This window comes from Pseudochaenichthys georgianus, chromosome 4 (assembly GCF_902827115.2).
Source record: "Pseudochaenichthys georgianus chromosome 4, fPseGeo1.2, whole genome shotgun sequence".
NCBI lineage: Eukaryota > Metazoa > Chordata > Actinopteri > Perciformes > Channichthyidae > Pseudochaenichthys > Pseudochaenichthys georgianus.
The window spans coordinates 43344376-43368795 of record NC_047506.1 but is presented as its reverse complement, the minus strand read 5'-3'; the positions used below and the strand labels follow the sequence as shown (position 1 = coordinate 43368795).

The 24420-nt window shown below is 44.4% G+C and overlaps 1 protein-coding gene across 15 annotated transcripts in view; it reads right to left on the bottom strand.

Annotated features, from left to right (window-relative positions):
• Positions 1-24420, bottom strand: part of kif1aa (kinesin family member 1Aa) — a 57717-nt gene that overhangs the window by 10831 nt on the left and 22466 nt on the right. For 5 of the 15 annotated variants that reach the window (XM_034080980.2, XM_034080979.2, XM_034080983.2 and 2 more), the window contains 25 exons: positions 24147-24219; positions 23639-23729; positions 23399-23547; positions 23128-23306; positions 22493-22630; positions 17456-17779; positions 14834-14952; positions 14642-14727; positions 14419-14554; positions 12498-12657; positions 12289-12379; positions 12082-12200; positions 11935-11990; positions 9054-9162; positions 8230-8296; positions 8063-8147; positions 7878-7983; positions 5871-5897; positions 3262-3376; positions 3032-3165; positions 2887-2948; positions 2663-2808; positions 951-1136; positions 691-762; positions 319-440 (listed from right to left, as the gene is read on the bottom strand). In XM_034080980.2, the coding sequence (XP_033936871.1) occupies positions 319-440; positions 691-762; positions 951-1136; positions 2663-2808; positions 2887-2948; positions 3032-3165; positions 3262-3376; positions 5871-5897; positions 7878-7983; positions 8063-8147; positions 8230-8296; positions 9054-9162; positions 11935-11990; positions 12082-12200; positions 12289-12379; positions 12498-12657; positions 14419-14554; positions 14642-14727; positions 14834-14952; positions 17456-17779; positions 22493-22630; positions 23128-23306; positions 23399-23547; positions 23639-23729; positions 24147-24219 (2952 nt within the window). Of the gene's footprint in view, positions 1-318; positions 441-690; positions 763-950; positions 1137-2662; positions 2809-2886; positions 2949-3031; positions 3166-3261; positions 3377-4137; positions 4162-5870; positions 5898-7877; positions 7984-8062; positions 8148-8229; positions 8297-9053; positions 9163-11934; positions 11991-12081; positions 12201-12288; positions 12380-12497; positions 12658-14418; positions 14555-14641; positions 14728-14833; positions 14953-17455; positions 17780-22492; positions 22631-23127; positions 23307-23398; positions 23548-23638; positions 23730-24146; positions 24220-24420 lie in introns of all 15 variants that reach the window. The other 10 variants (XM_034080986.2, XM_034080992.2, XM_034080988.2 and 7 more) reach the window with 7 other exon arrangements.

The following is a 24420-nucleotide window of genomic DNA, read 5'->3' as shown; positions in this document are numbered from 1 at the left end:
TACTTCCTATTTATACGGAAGTGAGCCTGGAGGTGGGGCCCACGTCGTAGGTGGGCGTGGAATAAGTCCGTCAGTGCTGCACGCGTGCAGTGGGGATCACCCAATAGCGATAGCCTTAGAGGGCCTATACTCATAGAAGCTGGGTTACATTACGTAACCCCAGCTCTCAATTGAAAGGCTGATGTAACTCGGTGCTTGTAAGCAGTGATGGCCGTGAAAGAGCTGAGGTTCAACTCCCAAAATGCCAAATAATTATACACACCTGTGTATCCCATATGCAATAACACATTTAAAATGAAAATGTTAACAAGTACTCACCTGAGTTCAGTGTTGCCATAGCAACCATCAACCAGCGAAGGGCATGTTGAGGAAGGTGTGATGGTGTTGAGAGCAGAGATTGAAGCTGAGTCTCTGAGCATTGTGATGGACATCTCTGAGAGCTACACACACACACACACACACACACACACACACACCACCACACACACACACACACCACACACACACACACACAACACCACACACACACACACACACCACACACACACACACACACACACACACCACACACACACACACACACACACACACACACACACACACGTCAACTGTGAGGAACAATCAGACGTCACGTACATCATATTTTTTTTGTTCACGTCTCGGTTTAAATGTGAGTGTTTTGAGCACTACCTTGCTTTCACTGGCGCTGACACACACGTGAGTGTACTCTCGGTTAAAGGAGTGAGTGAGCAGCCGCAAACACTGTGAACAAAAGACAGAGATTAGATAACAGATAATGAAATCAGTAGATCTGTAATATAATCAAAATGAAGGTACATTCAGCACAGATTTGACGAGACAGAGATCATAGAGTAGTAGTGTTACAAAAAACAATCAGGACTGCATGAAGTCAAAGATGAACTTCAGGTTGTATTTGTGATGGAGCTGACCTTGGCAGCGAGCTCCCTCTGCCTCTCGGTGATCTCAGAGCTGCAGCTGACCTCCTGCTCCACCTCGGGGGGCTGAGGAGTCTCATGCAGGTCCTCGGTGACGCAGGACTGCAGGTAATCCTGGCCCATGAGCATTGTAGACTCCAGTTTCTCCCTCAGCAAGAGGTAATGCTTGGTCTTCTCCACCTGATAGAATGGGAAGAAAACAAGAGAAACAGCTGCTTTTCGTAACATAAATCATAATTGTGGGGGACACTTCTGTAGCAATGGAGGAGTCGGGAATCAGAGAGACACGATGGAGAGCTGGAGCTTCGGCCGGAGAATTCACTCTTGTGAAAACAGGGAAACTATCCAATTCCAACATTAAATCATTTGTTTCAAATGATGGTAGACTTAAATGTCTTGTCGTTTTCTGCAGTTGAATCACTATAGATGTTTTTGTCTTGACATTTGTACACCTGCATTTAGGTTCCCTGGCTACTAACTTAAAGATTACATTACATGTCAAAGATGAGTTATAGAAACCTCAGCTTCATTAGTGAGGTAGTCCTGTTATTTTAATTAAGAAAGAATGCACTACTACGCCAAACACTGTAGCACAATTACCATTTGTTCAGCATTTGCTTTTAAAAGTAAGAGCTTTCCTAATTTAGAACCTTTAAATACCCATTTAATGCATATGGCATACATATTGGAAAGGTTTCAATTGTATTTTCAATTTTGGAGGGATCAACACTAGTTCATTTGATTGACCTATAATAATGGGTGTAGACCAGTGCTTCTCAAAGTGTGGTCCGCGGACCACTGGTGGTCCGTGAGTATATTGGTAAAATTTCACATTTGAAAGAAATACATTTATTTAACTTTTTCGCACTCTCGCGGGAATATCTCCGCAATGGAACGAGCTTAAGTTTCACTTTCGATTGCATGAAATAGCCCAGATAAACACCTTCATCACACATGTTGCCACTTGTTTGTACCATTTTCAGGCGATTTGTAAAAAACGATGTGTTTTTGGATATTTGTGGAGTTAGGTGGTCCGCGAGTGTTTTTTTATTCGTTAGGTGGTCCTTGGTATGAAAAAGTTTGAGAAACACTGGTGTAGACACTTAAAATGCAGACACTTCACCCCCTAAAATATCAACATGAAACCCATTAAAGACAATGCCATCGTAAAACCATGCATTCTGATTCTATTATATCAGAGCCTTGGCTTCACATTTGTAGTTTATACTATTTCTCACCAAATATAGCTATTGCTCTTGTTTTCATATAAGGCCAATAGGATCTTTAACTTGTATCCACCTTTTGTGGCTGCAATATGGAGAACTGCGTCAAACACTGCTTTGTTGTTGCTAATCACTGACATATTCAAGAAGGAAATAAATGTCCTTTGATACAATAAAAAGAAACTGGCTTTTGTGGTCATTTAACATGTTGCCAAGGACAACAGTTGAAAAGTAGCCTGCTGGCTCATACTGGCTCATTTACAGCAATGTTGATTCATGTGCACTGTCCTTTAAATAAATAAACTAAAGTAAACTTTTAAAGGGCTATGATTCTGGCAATGATGAATGTTTTGTAGCTATGATCTAAGACTGAAGTTGGTTATGAACTTTAACATATATATCAATATATGATTTTGTATCATATATTCAAAGCAACATATTTAAAGAGGTGTAAAAGGTGAAATAAAAATAAATTGCCGTTACATCTTGCAGGAGGCTGAGTTTCTCCAGCTCCCACTGGTGGTCCAGAATGAGGCTGTCACTTCGGGGCCTCCACCCGGCCAGGTTCTCCTCCCCGCGGACGTAGGCCACGGAGGTGTCCAGCACCCGCCTACGTCTCCTCTGCATGCCTGGAATGGTTAGAGTCAGTGTTAGAAATGTAGCACAAGTGAGCAGATGCAAAGTGAGGAGTTAGTCTCGACGCTCACCTGGGCTTCCTGCGTCTGCCAGGTTACACATGCTGACCTCATAAACTCCAGTGACACGGTTTCTACAAAGTCAAACAGAGCTCTGCATTAAGAAACATCACAGGAGCTGTTTGATGTTGTTCAATGTTTGAAGTTTAAAACTCACCCGTCTGCCGCTCTCAGGCTTCCAGTGCCAAACAGGTTCCGGATGGAGCGCGAGGCCGAGAGCTTCGTGTCTCGTGAGTAAAACACCATGCAGATATCTTTGGTTATGATTGCGGGCTGGGTGCAGTTCTCCATCTTCAATTGATAAGAGAAAGAGGAAGGATATCAGACACGAATCACCTCCGACACTGAGAGCTATTTGTTCTCATGATCTCAGGCTCTGTGCGGTACCTCCAGGTAGGCCGAGAGGGTCATGTAGATCTTCTCTCCATATGGAGTGACTCTGTTTAGAAGCAGGGAGTTGTGCATGGAGCTGTCCCAAGCAGCCTCGAAACGGAAGAACGTCCTAAGTTGATCAAATGAATCAGCTGTTAAAATGTAAGTCCTTCTACCTGAACACAAAGAGCTAAATACATGCTACTGTCTGTCTTTAAAACACATGTGCATGAGTAGGAGCTTGGAAGTTAGCAATGCACTGCTGTGGCCTCTTAGAAAGGTCCACATACAAAAAAAATCAAGTGTACACTTAATTTTAACATGGAACTAAAGCTCTCTGTAAAGCCACCAGACTTCTAAACAACAATCATTTGACCTCGCAGAACACACATGTTGTTGGTCTGCGGCTGCATTGATCTGGCAGTTAGTTTGTATTATTGTGTGACTTTAGTGAATCCAAACTAACCCTTTTGCCCCCCATCCACAGCAGTACATGTCTTAGCTTCTTTACTAGTACTCCCGACTGCTTCTGCAAACTAGGGGTGTGACAACTGCCATATTCTGTAACACTGTTCCTTATAGCTGAACCATCCCTTTAACAACAACTTTCAATATTAAAACATATATTTCACAAACAGAAAGATACAAATAGTATTTGATAACATAATATTAGGCTTGGTAAAACAGATATCATTTTATGTTGTAGTAAGTATTTATCAAATGTAAGTCAAACAAAAGTGCTAATGAAACATTTGTGCATGCAACAGGCTGATTTAGTTGATGTACAAACCACGACAGAAATGCAAATAGAGCGGAGGTGACTTTTAGGACAGAAAAAGGAGGGGGGGGTGGGAGACAGCCAGAGGGATGAGTGACAGGGCAGTGAAATACCTATGGTCAACTCCCGAGGAAATGCTGTGAGGAAGAAGAAATCCGCAAAAGAATAGAAAGTGAGAAAGTGTGTATGTGGTTGTGCCGCGCTCGTGTGGCTGGGATAGTGTGGCTGGGATAGTGTGGCTGGGATAGTGTTTGTTTTCCACTCTGTCATCTCATTATGTTAACACAGCGCATCTATAAGAGAACATGAGCATCCTGTGGAAGGTGCTCTGATCCTGCCCCGCCATAGAGAGGGTTCAATAACAGCTTTCCGGAAGCTAAACTGTACTGCTTTCTGCTACACTAAAGTACACGTCTTTTCTCATTACCCCTGAGCGGAAATAACCACACACAGGAAGCAGTTCTTTCACAGCCTTATATTTAAAAAGATAATCCAAGCACGAATTGTAAAAGGAAAGTAATGTTTTGGTAAGCCATAAAACCAGTCTGAAAGGAGTCTTCGTGAGGCTCAGATGTTGGACTGATGTGAACAATGTGTCCCAGAATAACCAGACGATGAACTGAGTGGACTCTGATGCAGAAACTCACTGTGGCTCTGTGTGAGCAAAGCAGATTCACTGCAAAGATGGCCAGTGTTTAACTAATTAGCACGTGCATTAACACCCACATCACACATATTTCCCAGTAGTAGAAAAGTGTTCACTTTCATTACGAGGAAGCAATTTCCTCTGTGCACTACACCAGCATGTGTTTCTCTGCCTTTTACTACCGCCTGCAGCAGCCAGGGCTGAAGTCATGCTGGCGCAACATGCGAGGAGCCGCTTGTTCCTGGTGTTTGGCCAGCTTCAGCGAGGTAAACTGGCCACCATGTCGCAACATCGCACACATTTTGAGAGGTGCTACTGGTGAGGTAATGGGTTCACTGGATTACATTTTAATAGCTGCATGTGAATGGCGTGCCAGAGGGGGTACTGTAGTGATGTGATCCATGCTACAGTGCATGACTAGTGTTCCTGTTGCTGTGATGGGAACCACTCGAGAGGTAACTAACTAAATCATATCCATGGATTCAAAATATTTCTTCACTGCAAAGGTCAACAAGATGAGAATAACAAACAGAGTGGAAAGGGCAGAACACGGTCAGCATGTTTCTGTTTCAAAAGAACTGTGATCACTTACATTCTCTACTGGCAAACACATCTTACCAATGTTGCCTTTCTGCACACATTGGGAGAGCAACCATGGTGATGTGACTTTGCTGCTTTTTAAATTCATCTGTGAATAACTCAACATCTAGAAACAATCAGGAAGAGATCTTTTACCAGAGTAAACATATCTTTTAAATAAGATGTCTACAACATTTTAAAATGTCTTTTCCATCCAAAACAAATGCATTGATCAAATATTGATTGTACAGTTTCTCACATCAGCCTTATTAGATAGTTCCTAGCATCTGCTGACGTGGGAGCAGAGAGTGGGAGACTGAACACCACGACACCGCCAACGGGAAGCAAAACCAGCCATGCAGACCCTGTCCATCATAAACCTGATAACAGCTCACACACACACACACACACACCCAGCGCAGCAGCAAGAGGGGACATGCACAAGCACACCCTCACTTCTCAGGAGGGGAGAAGGCAAAGAGGCACGGATGAAATGCTGACAGTGATGGCAGAGTAGAAGAGAGAGTAGCGACTTCATGGGAGGCTGGATTGCAGCGTGAGGAGGACGTTAGAGGGATGTGTGTGTGACTGAAGAGCATGAGAAGAGGCAAAATAATATACCTAGGCATGTCCGAATCAAGAAACTGTCTGCAAAAGCAAAAAAACAACAACATTCCGTTAGTGGACTGGAGGGGGAAACATGTTAGCATCCATTTACACCTTGATGTTAGTCTCTGCAAGCCTGAGCAGGGCCCGGCCTGGACCCCCGCCCCGCTGAGCCCTTACACCAGAATGATTGACCATTGAGGCAAAAGGAACGAGACGAACACTGAGGGAGGGCCGCATGGAGCGTTCAGTAGATTTAGAGTAAAACCCAAACACTCACAGAAATACTTTACAGTTTCCATAATTCGAACACCAGATAATGTTCTAAGTTTTGCAGAAGGATATTAAAAGAGAATCTAGACGGTTTTTCTTTAGATATAATACGCTGTAAATACACTGTGAGCACATAAAGCAGTGGTTATGTTATGGTAGGATCTGGATGTTCAAAGACAAACCAGAACAGAGGTGATTATGTGTTCATGCCACTAATGTCTGTCATTCTAAAACCCAAGGTCTTATTATTGTGACTGTAGTCTTAACATCAATCTACTGCCATCTAGTGGTGAGCCTGATAGGGACATTCTGTGTTAATACATATGAGAGAAATGTTCATCTCAGATATGTGACATTTTGGAATTAAACCAAAATGGCAATGAATATTTGGTAGATATGATCAGGAGTAGAGTTGTTCAACAGATTTTACTTGGTTCAAAGTGGAAAATAATATATTATATATATATGTGTTTCTGACAGACATGTTTAACCCTCTAAGGACATCAGAGTAACTTAAACAAGTGACCAGGCCCATGTTCACCGTGGAAACTCCAGCATACTCTCCAACAACATGTCACAGTCACAAAGCGTCATGTTAGTAACACTTTCTTCATTTAGTTTGGTATGAGCAATGACACTGGTCTGTTGGGGTGTTTACCTTCTCCCTGCTATTCTACACACCAGACTGCACTCACACAACAGCGCCAGCTTGATTCACATGTCTGCATTGGCATATCCAGCTTGGTAATGTTGAATATCAGGAGTGTATCAAGGGGTTCAAGAAAGTGATGAAGACATATTGTTTCTCTTGAGTTCAAATGCAGAGAGTTTAGTGTTTTACACACATCCACGCTGGAGTTCAAAACACATGCCATTTTAATTTCGTTTTGTGTGATGAGGGTTCTTGGTCAAAAGCGAGTGGCTCTTAAAGTCTATCAGCAGGTGAGTTGGTAAATGTAATCTGTGTTGAGAAGTGCCACGAGTTAGAGGTGATACACAAGGTCACACAGTGCAACATGGAGGTACAATGATCAAACAGACGGAAAGCACAGATAACAACAAGGAGGTCGCACAGCCAGCATGGACACGGGATCCAGCTGCTGATGAGGCGGGAAATAATAACTCTTTGATTCCCTTTGCTCATGCTCACTCTGGGTATGCTATGTGTGGCCTCCTGCATTTAGAGAGAGGTCATGATGATAAAGTTAACTGATATCTAGGTGAATCGAGTCTGATCTAACATGTAAGCTGTGTCTCAGCCATGCTTTGTCTCCACACGTGCAGCTGGCTGCCTCTGCACAGAAACACATCTTTCCAAATGATTTTTAAAAACATCTGTGAAACATATTTGCTATTTATAAAAACAGCTGAAGAGAAAACGTGTTTGCAGATGTCACTGTTGTCTTGTGCTCCCTTTGGGCGGGAGAGCCTGTGTATCAATACCCCATGACTTTAATATTACTCAGAACATAGATCTTCCTTCATGAGTCACCACTTGTTTCTCTCACCTGCCTCTCAAGGCTTTCTGGAGATAATGTTGTTGTTGAAATGTAAATCAGAACAATATAATGGTTTCCAAATTCAGCAATGCTGCCATAAACAAACATATATATATGTCAACAAATATACAAATGACTACCAACCACATGATCTGAACATCTGATCAAATGTACAGAAGATGGGCGGCCCTGGCTTGTTCTCTATTTACAAAGATCTGACTGTTCACAGAAAGTGTAAAGCAGTACGCACCGGTCATCTCGCATGGGCCTGACATAGCCAGCAGACAGGATGTTGAGGGACAGGATGTTGGGGTCGATGATGGTCTCATCAGCTTCAGGCATGTTGCGGAGACGACCTAGGACGGCAGTCATGCCTCAGTTAGAACAGCTCGTGACATACAGAGGCAATATGACTGATGATGGACCTTAACTCACCCACAACGAGCTCACGGATGTCTTTCCATTCCAGTTCACCTCCTGACTCGTGTACAATAGTAACAGCGATTCTCCTCTGGAGGCCCTGTTTGTCAACAGATCAGTTGTCATGATAGGTTCATCTAAAAAACACTACATGTTGTATTTGTTCAGTGCGATTGGCACACCTGATGCAGTAGGTACGTGCCATGGCAAGGCATCCCTCCTCTGTGGTCCACCACAGCAGGGATGTACCTGGGAAGACACGGAGGAAAAACAGCTTCACGGATGTGGTCATGTGACATTGTGACAGTGTGGAGACCTTTGTTTCAAAGTGTGTCAGGATCATTATAACTATTCTATGGGAGACTTTAGAGCAGGGGGGTCAAACTCATTTCATCGCGGGCCACATTCGCATTATGGTTTCACTCAAAGGGCCGGTTGTAACTTTAAGACTATATAAAAATAGATATATAAATATTTAACATATATAAAATAATGTATTATATTACATTATTGGCTCTGCATTGGATTATTATCGGATAGGGTAATACCTTAACTACGTCTGAAAGCAGAAGTCTAGGGCAAATAATTGTAAGTCTCTTCAGTGAGAATGTCACAAAATGATTTAAAAAGAAAAGCCACATTCTGAGAAAAAAGTCAAATTTGAGATGCATTGTGGGACATGGAGTTTATGGGCAACGTGCCTCCGTAAAGTAGCATGTAACCGTATAATAAACACATCATATTTTTTGCAAGCTCTTGTGGGGCCACATAAAATGAAGTCGCGGGCCGGATTTGGCCCCCGGGCCTTGAGTTTGACACCCCAAAAATTAGTTTTGTGATCATCTATGTCTGATACTAATTGTTCCATCAATTGAACTGAGAACAATGATCATAAAAACAGGAGAGAAACAGTTTGGATCAGACTTTGAAAATAGATCAGCAGAATTGATTTTCTTTACTGTTTCAAAGAAAACAAAGCTGGATGTTTGCGATGCAGGGTACTCACTCTCCAGTGGCCTCCAGCTCACAGATCTCAAAGAACACCATGAGATCATATTTGCAGTGACAGGGTCCGGCCTGAGGGCGGGTCATGGCTGTCAGCTTGGTGGCCGGCACTGTGATGAAGAAGGAGATAAGAGTGCAAGAGAGGTTGAGGGTAGCCAGGGAGCAGACTAGTGTAGCAGCAAGGAGCTGCTCTAAACCTACAGGAGCGTGAGAGGGAAGAAGAATGGAATCAGTGGTGCAGGGAAAGAGAGGAACCATTAGTCGTGTAGAAGGTGCTGCTTTCTTCATTTACATTCTTTTGTGTTATAAAACTTAACTTTGGTTCTGTGGGTTCTCACTTTGCAACACAGTCATATATTTGTAATAAAAAAATACTGTACATCCTGTGCATAAGGAAAAGCATATGCACAGACTTCTCCAACTCCACTTCATCAGATTTGATTGTTATTGATGAACTGATTCAATCTGGTCTAGCCTGGGGGGTATACTGCGAAGCAGGATTTTCGCTTAGCCGGCTAAATTCAGGGAAAACTCCGGCTTTCCGGTCATCCGAAGCTGGTTCTCTTTTTAGCAGGCTAGATCTCCATGGTAACTTATGCTAAGCAGCTAACCTGGTCGGGACCAGGTTAGGTTGCAGGCTAAGAGCTCAACTCAGTGAAAGCACTGCCTGCTGACCAATCAGAGCTCAGTGTGCGGAGTTTAAAGCGATCAAGTCATATTACAGGAGAAAGGAAATACAGAAAAGCTGCCGTTGCAGGAAAGACGGCCGGCAAAAATCACCGACTGTGTGAACGTGAACATGAATAGAATATCACCTCCCATCTTCAGAGCAATCTGACTATTATAACATTAGCGTTAAGAAAGCTTACTTAAATATCGGCCACAACATAAGTAACCGGATCAGAGTAACATTAAGTACAGTCTGCGGCATATCACATCATAATGTATCACATATCTCCTGATCTGAGTCAGCTGAGCCGTATCTGGCCGTGCAACACTCACAGTGTCACATACTGGATGCAGAAGTATTATTTTAAGCAACACATAAGTTGACGAAACACTCGAGACAAATGTAATTAAAGTCAGATCGTGTTTTAGACGGGCAGTGATATCATAAACCTGTTAATGTACGCATTCAAACACTTGTTCTGTTCCCAGCTGTGTTCCCCTTGCAGGTGCAGCTCTGTGGCTTTGATCCTGATCAAGAGTTTAAGTCATGGATGTTTAAAGTTTAACTTCTTCATTTTTGACTAGTATTAAAGTTCACTTTTCATTCAGGAAGTATGACGCTGCGCTGTCAGTACGCTTCTCCATGTTTGTGATTGGTCGAATGCTCCAGATACCACCCCTTTCATGTGAACACGCACCTAACTAGATAGGACACGGCTGGCTTGAGCGATCCACTTGATAACCCGCGTCGTAGGACCGTTTTGCGAGAGCGCGTGTGTTTTGGATTAGGCCAACCGGCTAACTCAAACATATCCAGGTTAGGTTGAACCAGGTTCGCAGTATAGGCCCCTGGAGTCCTTATACTCAAAGTAGTTCCCAAAAGGAATTAAGAGAGGTTGAATTTGAAATCAGTTACATGCAGTTTAGCTCAAGCTCAATTCAGTATATTTAACATTTCCGACTGAGTGTATTTTCATGACTGACTCCTGAAGCAGAAAGGCGCCATGGTCCGGTTCAAAGAGGAGAATCCACCACACACAGAACATCAGAGCCGATCCAACTGAACCCTGACACAATGAAACCCCCTTTTATATCAAGTCCTTTCTGTTGTGATGTAATACAGCTTCCAATAGTCATGACCTCAGGTGTGGCATGTACATGAAGAGCTCTGGGCCCCACCATCCCTCCTACAAACTGTATGAGAACTCACACTGATTGGTTGTTAAGCTTATTTGTGTTGTTGTTGTTTGTGTCTTTGAAGTCTCTTTGTAGTACATGCGTGTATCCTTGTAGGCATTGTGTATTCCTTTGTGGTGTTTAGAATGTCTTTGAATTGACTTTGTATATCTTTGTTGTCATTTTGTATTTTGTATTTGTCATTTTGAGTTTCTTTGTAGTTACTTGTTGTCTCCTTGCAGTCATGTTGTCTTTGTATGGTTGTTTAGCCCGTGTACATGTTGTTGTGAATCTCAGTGTTTATTTACATCTCTTTGTGGTTGTTTTGGTGACTTTATAGTCTTTCACGTTTCTCTCTAGCTGAGTGTTTAATGTTCTCGTCTCTCTGAATCACATTCCATAGGTAAAGGACAGATACCTTGGGCCCTCGGCCGGGCCCCGGGTGCCCATTCAGTAATCCTCCATCAGTAGATGCAATAAAAACATGCTCTTTTTTGTGAAACTCGCTTTTGCTTGTTGTCACGGTAGCTTGAGTTTTTAAACAAAGTTCTGCTCATTACATTGCAGTCAATAAGTTCATTGTAATGTGAAAGGGCAAAATGTACTTGGCTTTGTAGCATTTGTTCAAGTCACGTGAAGAAAAACACTTAATTGAAATAGGCTTTCAGTGACAGGATTCTCTTGGATCTGACTTCATCACCAACCCGGATTCTGAGCTTTAATAACTGAACAGATAGAGATGGGCGGGGCTGTCAGCTGAGCATGCTCGTTTGCTTCCAGTAAGAAGGAAGCAGCCAGGCCAGCGGCAGACAGAGCGTGGCCTGACAATGAGTCCACCAGCACCCCATTGAACACATCTGGGACCAGGTATCGGATCAGGTCCAGCGACTTCTCCCGCTCCGGCGAAGTGTCATCATCAGCTGCTTATACCCAACAACATGGAGCTAAGATCACATGACTTCCAGAGAGACGAGTAATAATAGACAAGACAACATACAATAATGGTGAAAGAAGGTCGCTCTGGGAGGAGTGCGTACCTGGTGTGGACAGAGGCATCACTCTTGGAAACTGCCTCCTGCAGGGACGTAGTGGGCTGATAGTGGAAATAACATGTGTCATTATATGAAAACACAATCATATACATGGCATCTGTGTCTGTACGCTAAATCAGTTGTTCCAGATACCTGATGACGTCTTTACAGAGGGGGAGAAAAGGCTGCTTCTGGTAGTGTCCGAATACTTCAAACACAATGGGCTGAGTCTTGATGTAGTCCACAAAGGATTTAGTCACTTCAACAGCAATCTATAAAAGAACACAGCATTGTTCAAACATGTCACCTCTCAAAACAACTCGTCGATTTATTGAAGAGGATCTGAGTGATACTTCTTACGTTCTGCACATGGTAGAAGCCGAGAGGGGGGCCGCAGCCTGTGTTCTTTAAGGGTTCCGTGGAGAAGGCCTCGTCATGACGGTGGATGAAACTGAAATCAATGCAAGTCACATTGTTGAATTTGAAACATTAAAACAAGTGACATAATGAGTACTGACGATCATAGGGCAAAACATGTACAATGTAAACATGTTTGATGAAGTGCTTACTTGAACTGGCAGAAGACGTCAGCATATTCTGCAGAGATGCTGGAGGCTTGCAGAACCGTCACCCTGAAGGTGAAGACATCACCAACCCTCAGGTGCTCCAGGGCCGTGTCCAGCGGCCCATCCAGACTCTTTGCTGGATCCTCGGGCTCATCGGCACCAGCTTTCGGGCCAACAAAAACAATCAGACACAGATGAAAGCTGGTATTCCAGGTAGTCACGTGGATTGTTGGAGCAGTCACGGGAAATCCCCAAAGAATGGATTCCAGCAGCTGATCAAACCACGACTTGTCTGACTCACAAGACATTGAGCACAAACACCATTATAGACTTGTAGCTGAGTGCAATCTGCCTTCTGTTGTGCAGGGAGAGGGAGGAACTGATGCTATCCCATGATGCTTAGCTTTATTCATTCTATTTAGAAGACCCATGTGTCATTGCATCATGTCACTGTAAGGCAAGGCCCCTTTCAGTGCGCCACAATTCAAAGTGCTTTACCAAATAAAAGAGATTTAAGAATAAATACAGTAACAACACATTATATAATGGCATTTTATAACAGGCATTGAAAGGCAAAGATAATAAGATGAACATAACAGTTATACAACACATGAATAAAAAGCAAACTGCAGTGCGAATATGTTTCTGCGGACGTGCACGATTGGGCAGCTTGTTCCAGAGTGTCGGGGCATGATAGCTAAACGCCTCTTCTCCATGTTTGGTTCTTACTCTCGGAACCGAGAGCAGACCCGTCCCAGAAGACCTGAGACACCTTGATGGCTCATAATTATGCAGGAGATTGTTGATATACTTCGGTCCTAAACCATGTAATGATTTAAAAACTAACAGTAGAACTTTATCACTTATTTGGCCGACTGGAAGCCAGTGTAATGATCTCAGACCCGGGCTGATGTGATCCACTCTGTTAGTGTCAGTGAGGACTCGAGCAGCAGCGTTCTGAATCAGCTGCAGCTTTCTGATAGATGTCTTAGTGAGACCTGCGAAGACACCTTTGCAGTGGTCGAGTCTACTGAAGATAAAAGCATGGACAAGCTTTTCCAAGTCATTAGTTTTTGAACCCTTGATATGTTCTTCAGGTGGTAGTATGCAGACCTAACGACTGTTGTGATGTGGCTGTTGAGACGCAGGTCTGAGTCCATCACGACACCCAGATCTCTAGCTGTATGAGTTACTTTGTAGTCTGCCGCCTGAAGCTCGAGGATGACTTTTAATCGGTCCTTCTTTTCTCCAAAAACAATGATCTCACTTTTTTGTTTGTTCAATTGTAGAAAGTTCCGAGTCATCCAGTCAGTGATGTGCTCAATGCACGAGTCGCTGTACCATGACAGCTCTGTGTGACATCTCTCATTGGGATAATAATGATACATTCCACTGTAACTGCTGCGTGTGGCTGTTCGCTCTGATCTCTGTGAACTAGACTGTGTTTGCCATAAGGCTCATTTGTAGGAAGAAGGCATAGTTTTTCTCAAATGCATGAATGTTGTTAACTCATTGAAAGTTGTGCAAATAGCACAAGAGCATAGAGACGCTATTTGTTTATCAGCAGTTAGAAATGCATCTCGTCCTTAGTGGGTGCTTGGGGAATGACACATCTTAGTGTTGTCCTATTTGTGCAGGTTTAGACCGCAGCACGGTGCAAGTCACTGATCAATCGCCTCTCAGGTGTTTTGTTGCATGAAGAGTTATGAATGCATGATCTGTGTTTATGATTTGAAGGCAATGATTTGGGCACGGAATCATCCTGCCTATGCTGAGCACAGAGCTGCTGTCGCTCCGCCTTCACGTGTCTGCAGAAAGCATCAGTCTGGAGGGCACATTCAGGCCACTGTTGGCCCAAGTAGGAATACAGACAAAACACACACTCCCAAACACAATGATACACTCACTCATTAAATACAATTACCCGCACATGTGTTATTGTTGACCTCATCGGCTGAGGGTCCCAGCTCTGCGATCTGCCCCTCCCCCTCCACAACACGGAGCTCCTCCTGTGAAACCCCGGTGTGGGACAGTCCCACAGAGCACGACTCGGACTGGAACTGCAAAAGCAGGTTGATGAGCAGCCTGGTTAGCAGGTGAGCATATCAGTTCCTTCTGTATGTTCTAAGCATGGTGTTCTTCTCTACCTTTTCATATTGCTTATCCTCAAAGGAGATTTTGGCCGTGCCTGACTGCCTCACTCCTGAGCCGTAGTCTGGAGCCTCCTCGTCAGCTGGAGGGAAACACAGAGCACCTTCACTTCACTCCCTCAAGAAGTCACACGCAACCTGTCCTTATGATAGCCTCATGCCCTACTAATGAAAAGCAGTGGGCCTTACCTGATATAGCCTGCACCGCCACGCGCAGGAAGCCCTTCACCTCGCCCTTCTCACTCACGACGGCCACCCGGTGGACCAGAGGAACTGGATACAGCAGGTTGCTCAGATAAACAAAAGCCCTGGATAGGAAGCAGAGAGAGATAGCAAGAGAGATGATACAATCTTAAAAACAAGTATTACACTTTTATAAAACATGACTGAACAGGACAACAGAACATAGAGCTGCAAAGCAACCAAACAGAAGCTGGGACTGCTCTTGCAACGGCCATGGCTGCCCTTTACTATCGCTGTGTGGGGGCTTCTCCTCACCACCTACAGATAAGGACATTAACAAGACGAGTATGGGTCTCATGCAGTATTGCTTAACTTGTACTGATGACATTTTGGTGAGGCTAAGGAGCATGTGTGTAAGGGTCAACTTTACATTCTTTAAATGAGTGCAAAATATGGCAAAGCAGCTCACTAAGCTGGACAGCATCGCTTATCTACTTATAAGCAATCAAATCCATCCCTACGGCACAAAGATTTGCATTGTGCTTCAATTTGAAAATATGACACTAAATCAAGTGTATCATAAACACTAACTAATATAAATGTGTGATTACTCAAAATGCTACTATTTCCTGTTTTTTCAATATACTTGATCTTGCAGTCAAGGTGTGCATTTTCTCATGGGGGTAGACATGTGGTGACACGTGTAAACAGGGAGAGGCTTAAGACAAGATTGGTGAGGTGCAAAGAAGGCATGCTCAGGACAAAAAAAAAGCAGAACAAAAAATGCGTTCAACTTCTTGACTTAAATGAATCAAAAGCAAATGGAACAGAAATCATCAGAGGTAACATAGCTCAGCCCGGGTCAGAAACGGCCAACAGTTTGATATAGTGAATGCTACAGCAAAAAGCAAAAACACGAATGACATCAGAAAAAAAAGTGCACCCCGGGCGCAAAGGGCTAATGTGTGCAGAGGGGCACGAGTTCCTCTTCAGATGAAGTCAAGTAAAAAAATTGACAAAAAAGGTCAAAATGAAAAGACTTGTGCTCTGGCATGCCAAAAAGAGACAGCTGCAGTAGAAACCAGCTCTTTCATCTTGAGATTTTGAGTCTTCTTGAACACCATGTTGCTATTCCATGAGTCACTCATACTCATTCGGGTTCACAGCAGGGAGAGAAGATTTCGCTGTCGGCCCCTGTGTTATGCAAATCAGACTATTACTCCATGAGACATGTCAGTGCTTTGTGAGTGAACGGTCTTCTGTAAAAGCCACAAGATTGCTTTTAGCCACAGATAAGTGAGACATACACTTCAAGCAGCGGTTGAGCATCAACTTTGCTTGAATTGCCATGGAAACAAGTGAACTGACCCCCCCCTGGGCTGACATAACAACTTGTTCTGAATTGTAATATGCAGAAAAAGCATTTAACCTGTTTAGTGTGAAAAACAAAACAGTTAGCAACAAAAGAAATCCAAGAAAGACAAGCAACGTTCACATTTTGTATGAGATACAAATGTAAAACAAAGGATAAACCTCAAAGCCCAGAAATGTCTACTCCAGTGTCTCCGAACGCAGAATCATGTTCATGAAAAAGATGTGTATTGGTGTGAAATGTGAGAACAATTGTGTCTTAAACATGAGGCGAAAGGACAGTGACAACTGAGACGGAGAATAGAAACTAAAGTGGTGAACTTGACTTGCGGGAAGTGTTCAAAGGGTCAGTTCAGCTCAGGATCCAAGATACCTATTCTCCCTCTTAACTGTCGTGCTATGTATCAACGAAGATTGCTTTAGTGTGAGTTGCTAAATGTTGAAGACATGAGCTGTAGAGATGACTGCTTTCTCTCCACTGCCACCAGATTGCTAGTTTGAAAAAGTGCCAACAAAACATATTTGGAAAAACTCAATAGGAATTTCTCTTTCCAGAAATCCTAACAAGGTAACTCAAGACCATCCTCAGACCGTGTGAGTAGTTTCTTTCTTTACCCACGAACAGTATGACATGACAGAAGAGGCTGGTGACAGTGAGCAGATGGAACATTAGCTAGCTCTGGAGAGCCTTTGTCCGTAAGTAAATGGACGCTTCATCGCGCTGTGAGAAGGTTGTCGGGTGTAGCTCAGTAGAAAGAATATGGATCCTAAATAAAACTGCTCACAACACGGTTTATAGATAGCATAAGTAACCTAAGCTTAAGAAAATAAACATTGCTGCTGCTAGTCCAATGTCTTGTTGCTGCCTCGAGCACCAGAGGCCACTGGAGAGAGGGCAAACATATCTAAGAAGACCGATATCTCCTGGCAACAAACACCAACACTATTTATACTGATAAGCAAGAGGGAAAACATGTATTTAGATTTTGGGGTGAACTGTCCCTTTAAGAAGGTTTTTCAAATCTACACTAGAGTTAGCCAACTTAAATGTCTCCATGTTGATATTACAACTACAGCTTCCTTGACCCAATTGGACCGTAGAGTGAAAAAGGGTCTTGTAAAAACCCTCTGACATCTGAATCTGTGTCATGCTCTTTGGTTCCCTCTGTGCTGATGTCTACTGCAGGACACAGACCCCGTGTCTCAGCGTGAAAGAGCTAGTTTCCTCCACCAGCATGCTCCTGAAACCTCACCAACCTTCCCACTACACTGAATAATGGTGAGCGGTCGTAAAAGGGATCCTGGCCTTCGCCGGAGCCACGGCAGAGCTCTCTCTCATCATCATATCCATCATCATCATCATCATCATCATCCTCATCCTCATCCTCTCCCCCGAGCTCCGAGCACGGGTCGTCCAAAAAGATATCATCGTCCAGGTCCTCCAACTCTTCCAACTCCTCCTTCTCCCCTCGACCCTCCCTCTGCGGCTCAGCCAGCTCGGTCATTTCAGAGTTGGAGAGGGTCGGGGACGGAGTAGGGTCACTCATGCGCTCGCTCATGCATGTGTTGAAAATGGGGTTTCTGGTGCAGCCAGAGACATGGGAACTAGGTTAGAACAGTTAGAGAAAGTACACACTTCAAACAAGAGGGGGCAGGCTTTCACGGTCTGTTTCAGTGTGTACAGTGGAGACATAGAGAAAGTACACACTTCAAACAAGAGGGGGCAGGCTTTCACGGTCTGTTTCAGTGTGTACAGTGGAGACATAGAGGAGTACCACGGTGCAATAGGGCCATTGTAGGAAGGAAAGATATGTACATAAATAACAAAGCCAGGGGGAAGTAATATTACGAGAAGAAGTCGTTCATTTCATAGAATTGCCTCAAATATTGTCTGAGGATATTGAGTCATTCATTTAGTCTCGTCAAGAATCCACCTTCACAGATGCTGCATGTAAAAAGAGAAGCCCCCCTCACAGGTTGGTGAGGGGGGGCAGCAGCATGGACTGTTGTGTTGCAGTTCCTGGTGCACAGAGGCTCATCAAATCACCATGTGCTTTTCTTATGAATAGGGTCAAATGACGGCAGTGTCTTTTCAAAGTGTGTATATTTATGATAATATGGTATTTCTGGTCTAAAAGCTTGAACCTGTTCAGCTCATCCACTGCAGGCACAGTCATCTGTGGTGTGATGAGGTTGACCCAAACTATTTACAAGTGATAAACGTGGTTTCAACACACAGAGGTTGTTGTTTTTTTAAATAAGACTGTCATTCTAGGGAATGCTCAGGTTTTTTTGTACATTTTGGATTTTTTAAATAGTAAACAGTACCACTTGAATCTCAGACATTGTGAGTATTCTCTCTGAATATTACCCCCTCCACGTTTCTAACCTACAAAGGCCCCAGTGTGCTGTTGGAGAGGACAGATGGGACAGGACAAGCTTGCCAGGAAGGAGATGATGATTGACAGCCTGTAGAACAAAGATAAGCTTCCACAGAAGCACAGGTTGGGTGATCTTATTTGTGTTTATACAAAAGCCTTTATAAATGTGACAAATCATTTACCTTAAGTTATTCATAACTGCTGTTGTAAAATACTAAATGAATATGAGAATCATTTGAATACCATCAATGGTCTATGAATAACTGTGATTGCTCTCCATCAGGAGTTTACTGAGCCTAGCTCTGCCCCTTTCACACCAGCGCCTTTTCAGCTCCGGCTCGGAGCTGGAGCCTGAAAAGCGCCGGGTTTTCCAGTTCACACCGGAGCGGCGCCGGCTCTTAGCTCCGGAATCCGCTTCATTTCCAGCTCCAAAAAATTGTCGGTCCAGAGGCAAGAGCTTTGGAGCTAAGAGGTGACGTCGCTTACGTCTCTCTTACGTCGAGGCGTGCAGGAAACTAAACCCACCTCCCATGGGTCGACTGCTATGCCTGCCTACAAGCAGTAGTGCCTATAAACACACTTTATAAAGTCAGGCAGCACTAACCAGGCTTCGTGTGATTCTGTTTATTTGTGCCTTACTTTGACCATCCGTTCACTGTTATCGATCATTGTGGAGAGAGGCAGACGTGTTGTTTTGTATTATTGCAGCTATCGGATGCAAGTAGTCAGTTTAGCTTCGGTTGCTATGCCAACATCACCCATTTTATACCAGAGAAACTTTCATAACAGCGTTGTGATACCAAACAGTGTCAATTCAGACTGACACACATTCACTTAGGCTAAGGGGAACTGGGGATATGCATCAGCTGCTTGTGTGAGTCGGACAGTGAATACTTTAGAGCGGCCGCTGCAGTGTGAGCTAACGGGAGCTAACGGGAGAATAAACTCCGTGGAAGAGCAGCTCTGCAGCGGTCGGTAAATGCTGCAGAAACACATTAATAAACAATGAACCACGGCACTCTGGAGCAAAGCATCAGGTTGGAGAAGTCGTTATTCAATTTATTCTGGCTTCGTGTGATTAAAAGCAACACGATCATCGACCCGACGCAGTTGTTGTTGTTGTTGTTGTGAGCTGCCGTAATGGGTGCCGTTGGGTGGCAAATCAGCGATGTAAACGGTGACGTCATGACGCAGCAGGGGCAGCTCTGGGGCGCCAGTGGGCGGTGTGCACAGAGCGGGAGCTGAGAAGGGAAACCGGAGCTGAACCAGAAAAGCTCCCGCTCGGAGCTAGAAACTGAAAAGCGCTGGTGTGAAAGCCGCATCTGTGGTAAGCTTACAAAGCTTTGGTGTCTTTAAAGTTCTAGGTGCGAATACACACACCAAATAAAACGTTTGAATACAACTTTAGTTATTGCTGGCAAGTCATTTGTCTAAAAAAATGACGTTATATTACATGTGGTGCCAGTATTACTCATTTATTGAAAGAAATAGAAAACCTAATCAACATGAACGAGCAAAATGTTATTAAAGGCTTGATGCTGTATTTTAAGTAACAGGGCCGTGTGAGAGAGAGAGAGAGAGAGAGAGAGAGAGGGAGAGAGAGAGGTAGAGGGAGAGAGAGAGACAGAGAGAGAGCGAGAGAGAGGGAGATACAGAGAGAGAGACAGGGAGAGAGAGAGAGACAGAGAGAGAGACAGAGAGAGACAGAGAGACAGAGAGAGAGACAGAGACAGAGAGAGAGAGACAGAGAGAGAGACCAGCTTTTTGAACCCCAGCTTTTTGAACCCCTTCAGTCTGGTTTTCGTCCCCACCACAGCACAGAAACGGCCCTCATCAAAGTCCTCAATGACCTTCTCACCTCTGCTGACACCGGTTCCCTCAACATCCTTATCCTCCTCGACCTGAGTGCAGCCTTCGATACCGTGAGCCACACCATCCTGCTTACCCGACTCCATGACATTGGTATCGATGGTACTGCACTCAGGTGGCTCCAGTCCTACCTCTCCGACAGATCCCACTTCATCTCCCTCAACAACCACTCCTCTGCCACAGCTTCAGTCACCCAAGGTGTTCCCCAAGGTTCAGTACTCGGCCCCCTCCTCTTCATCATCTACATCCTCCCCCTTGGTCAGATTCTCCGCCAATACAACCTGGACTTTCACTGCTATGCCGACGACACCCAGATTTACCTCAGCACCAAATCCCCCAACAACCCCCCCCCTCACCCACATCGAATCCTGTCTGACTGCAATAAAATCCTGGATGCAACACAACTTCCTAAAACTCAACAGCAATAAAACTGAACTCCTCCTCATCGGATCCAAATCCACCTTCAGCAAAACCCCCAACCTGACAGTCACCATTGATGGCACCCCGGTTTCCCCCTCCACCCAGGCACGCAACCTTGGCGTGATATTTGACCCCACCCTCTCCCTCGAGCCCCACATCCGTCATGTTGTAAAGATCTCATTTTTTCACCTCCGCAATATTGCCAAACTCCGTCCCTCTCTCACCCGCCCTGCAGCTGAGCGACTCATTCACGCCTTCATCTCCTCCCGCCTTGACTATTGCAACTCCCTCCTCTACGGCATCAGCTCCACCTCCCTCAATAGACTCCAGCGTGTCCAGAACGCAGCCGCCAGACTCCTCCCCCACACCAAATCATGGCATCATATCACCCTGGTCCTCAAAGAACTCCACTGGCTCCCCGTTTCACACCGCATCCACTACAAACTCCTGGTCCTCACTTACAAAGCCCTCCACCATCTGCCCCCCCCCCCCTACCTCACTGACCTCCTCACCACCCCGGTCCCTCAGATCCTCATCAGCCGGTTTGCTTTCAATCCCCAAGGCCAAACTCCGGAGCTTCGGGGACAGAGCCTTCTCTGTGGCAGCCCCGAAGCTCTGGAACTCCCTCCCCCAAGACCTCCGTGAGTCTGAGTCCCTTACCCTGTTCCAGTCCCGCCTCAAAACCCACCTCTTCAACTCTCTATCCATAAGCCCCCCCCCTCTCAATCAACTTCCTCCTGACTGCTTTTCTGTTGTGTTTTGTCTCTTTTTGGTTTTGTCTTTGTTTTTGTTTTGGTTGTCTACCCTCCCTCCCAAATGTAAAGCGTCTTTGGGTTCAGAAAAGCGCTGTATAAAATGTATATATTATTATTATTATTATTATTAGAGAGAGGGAGAGACAGAGAGAGAGAGACAGAGAGAGAGGGACAGAGAGAGGGAGAGACAGAGAGAGAGACAGAGAGAGAGCGAGAGAGAGGGAGATACAGAGAGAGAGAGAGGGAGAGGGAGAGAGAGAGAGAGGGAGAGAGAGAGAGCTTGGTAAAGAGGTGTGTGCGAGTGTGAGAGAAGCAAACAGCAGGCTCTGAGGGGGAGGACTGGTGAAACCGTGCATCCCAATGTTTCACGGCTGATCTCTCAGTAATGAAGACGTGCCTGGCAGCACGACATGTACCAATCACTACAAGTGGGTGTCTGTATGTGTCCTTTGAAGCTGTGAGCTACGTTGAGATTGATAAATACACTGGTTATCAGAAAAGAAGAGTAGTTATTAATAAAGCACATAGGATGTACAGTGAGTTCAACCTTCTCAGGTATGAGAGGATATGGAACATTTAAATATGCTCAAGTGATACTTTTTTTTTAAACGTTCTTGAGTAGAAATAGGTTTGATGATAGTAATGCAAATGAAGCCATCAGTGTGTTATGACGAAGACACCGTAAGGACTACTTCCCGCTGATGCCTCCTTATGCTCCACTAGTTGACCCCATTCACAACATGTGCTAGTCTCGGCCCGCAGCCGCCCATCCCCCTGGATGGAGGGACTAACGTCTGTGTGCTCGCTGCTGTTGACCTCTGTATGAGTTTGAAGTGTTCCTGTGTGGGCCAGCGGGGTTCAGCGTGTACCTGCCAACCAGACGGAACCAGGGGAAGCGCTCATAAAAGGGGTCTCCTCCGGTCATCACATGTTCACCGTCTTCAGTGGTGTTGTTGGGTACATCTGCAGCGCGATCGTACATTTCTCTCATCAGGTTCAGTCTTTGCCTGCAAAAGCAGCAACAGTTGCCATATATATATATACACACACACACACACACACACACACACACACACACACATAGTCATCATGCTGAAATTAAGCAGTTTTCTTCCCATGAAAACTGTGATATTAATGAGGAAGACCCAGTCCACATGCAAACAGAATTTTAGGTCCATAAAACTAAGATTTGTGAAAATGTCTTTGGAGAAACTAAGGCCTTATGGGTTTAAGAATCTTGCACATGTTGACTGCATGGGGGGTAGAACCTCTGACCTTCCAATTTCAATCGGAACAAAAGGGGAAAAGGTTCAGTAGACATGCTCGTAACAGAGCATCTGAAGTCGTTGTGTGGTTCTTTTATAGATCGTAAAATTACGACAAATATATCTTTACATTAAGCACAACAATATCTTTCTACTAAAATGTCCATGCCATGTAAACATGGTTTATCAGTATACTTTTAAAACATTGTTGACTCAGGATTCAGTGCATGTTGATGTACCTCAGTTTTTCTAATGTCCAGTAGTGAGTGGCTCCATTTTTCTGATCCTGCACCTCCACGGCCAGAATGGTGCGTGGGAACTGTCTCTTCTCGATGTCCGTAGCTTCCTCTGGGGGCAGCAGGTCTGGGGGCAGGGGGGAGTAAAGCGTGTCTGTGAGCAGCACAAACTGGAACTGGACCTGGAGAGGCACAAACACATTGCTTTGGTCAGAGGGATATAGTATATCATCAATATGGGTATATACGTTGAAATGAAGATAGCACTATGGACCTTCTTCTTAAGCTCCACACTGATGGCGTTGGCCTCCTTCAGGAAGATGGCGTTCCCCCACAGCAGGTCCCTCAGAGAGGTGAACTGGTAGCAGCGCCACTTACGGAAGCCCCACACAGCCAGCTCCAGTTCCCTCTCTGTCCATTGCACTGTGCAGAGAAAGGATACCACATCATCCTTTGGTAAAGAGCTGCATACTACCAACATCGACATGTGTGTGTCTCCAATCAAATGCACTACCTTCCTCTTCTGGCTCCTCCTCATCTTCAAGGGTTTCTGGGTAGTAACTGTCCACTTGCTTCTGAAGAGCCTCCAGCTTGCTCTCATAGTCCTAGAGCATTCATTCATGAAGACCAAGGTCAACAACAGATACTGAGGAACAGGCAGTTTAACACTCTGATGTCAGGGAGGCTGGTTGATTGTCACTATCGTTAAAAGGAGAAAGCAAAGTCGGTTGGAAAACGCTAACATGTTGGAACAAAATGAATGCAACGTGTTGTTTCTATTGTAATATCCACATTTTCTTCTTGCTAATGTAATACTTGTATCTATTTTTCTCTTGGGGGTTAGGGTTAAGGTTAGGGTTAGCATAACATATAACCTACAATGGCAATCGGTTTTTATTTGTTTTAGCAATGTTTGCTCTCTCTCTCTTTTATTTGACAGAAACATACTCAAAATGAAGCAATATTAAACATCCACTTCCCTACGGCTTTAATCAACAGCACAGACAGCGGCTCATCAGTACCAGTCTCTGCTGCTCCAGGAGGTTGTTTGTTTCCTCTCTTTCTTTACGGTACTGGTCCTCCAGCTCCTGCAGCCTTAACACACACACATCAGAGAACAAAACAGGTTCTAAAAGGTAATGCACCACTTTGGGTTTCACACCACTGCTGGTAAGTGTCAGAGTGCACTGTCCTGGAGGCTTCTTTCATTTGGTCTCCCTTGAAAAAGAGATCTATGGTAGCAATGGCACCAATATGATTAAATAAAGGTTTGAACTACCAGTAATATTCCTCCAT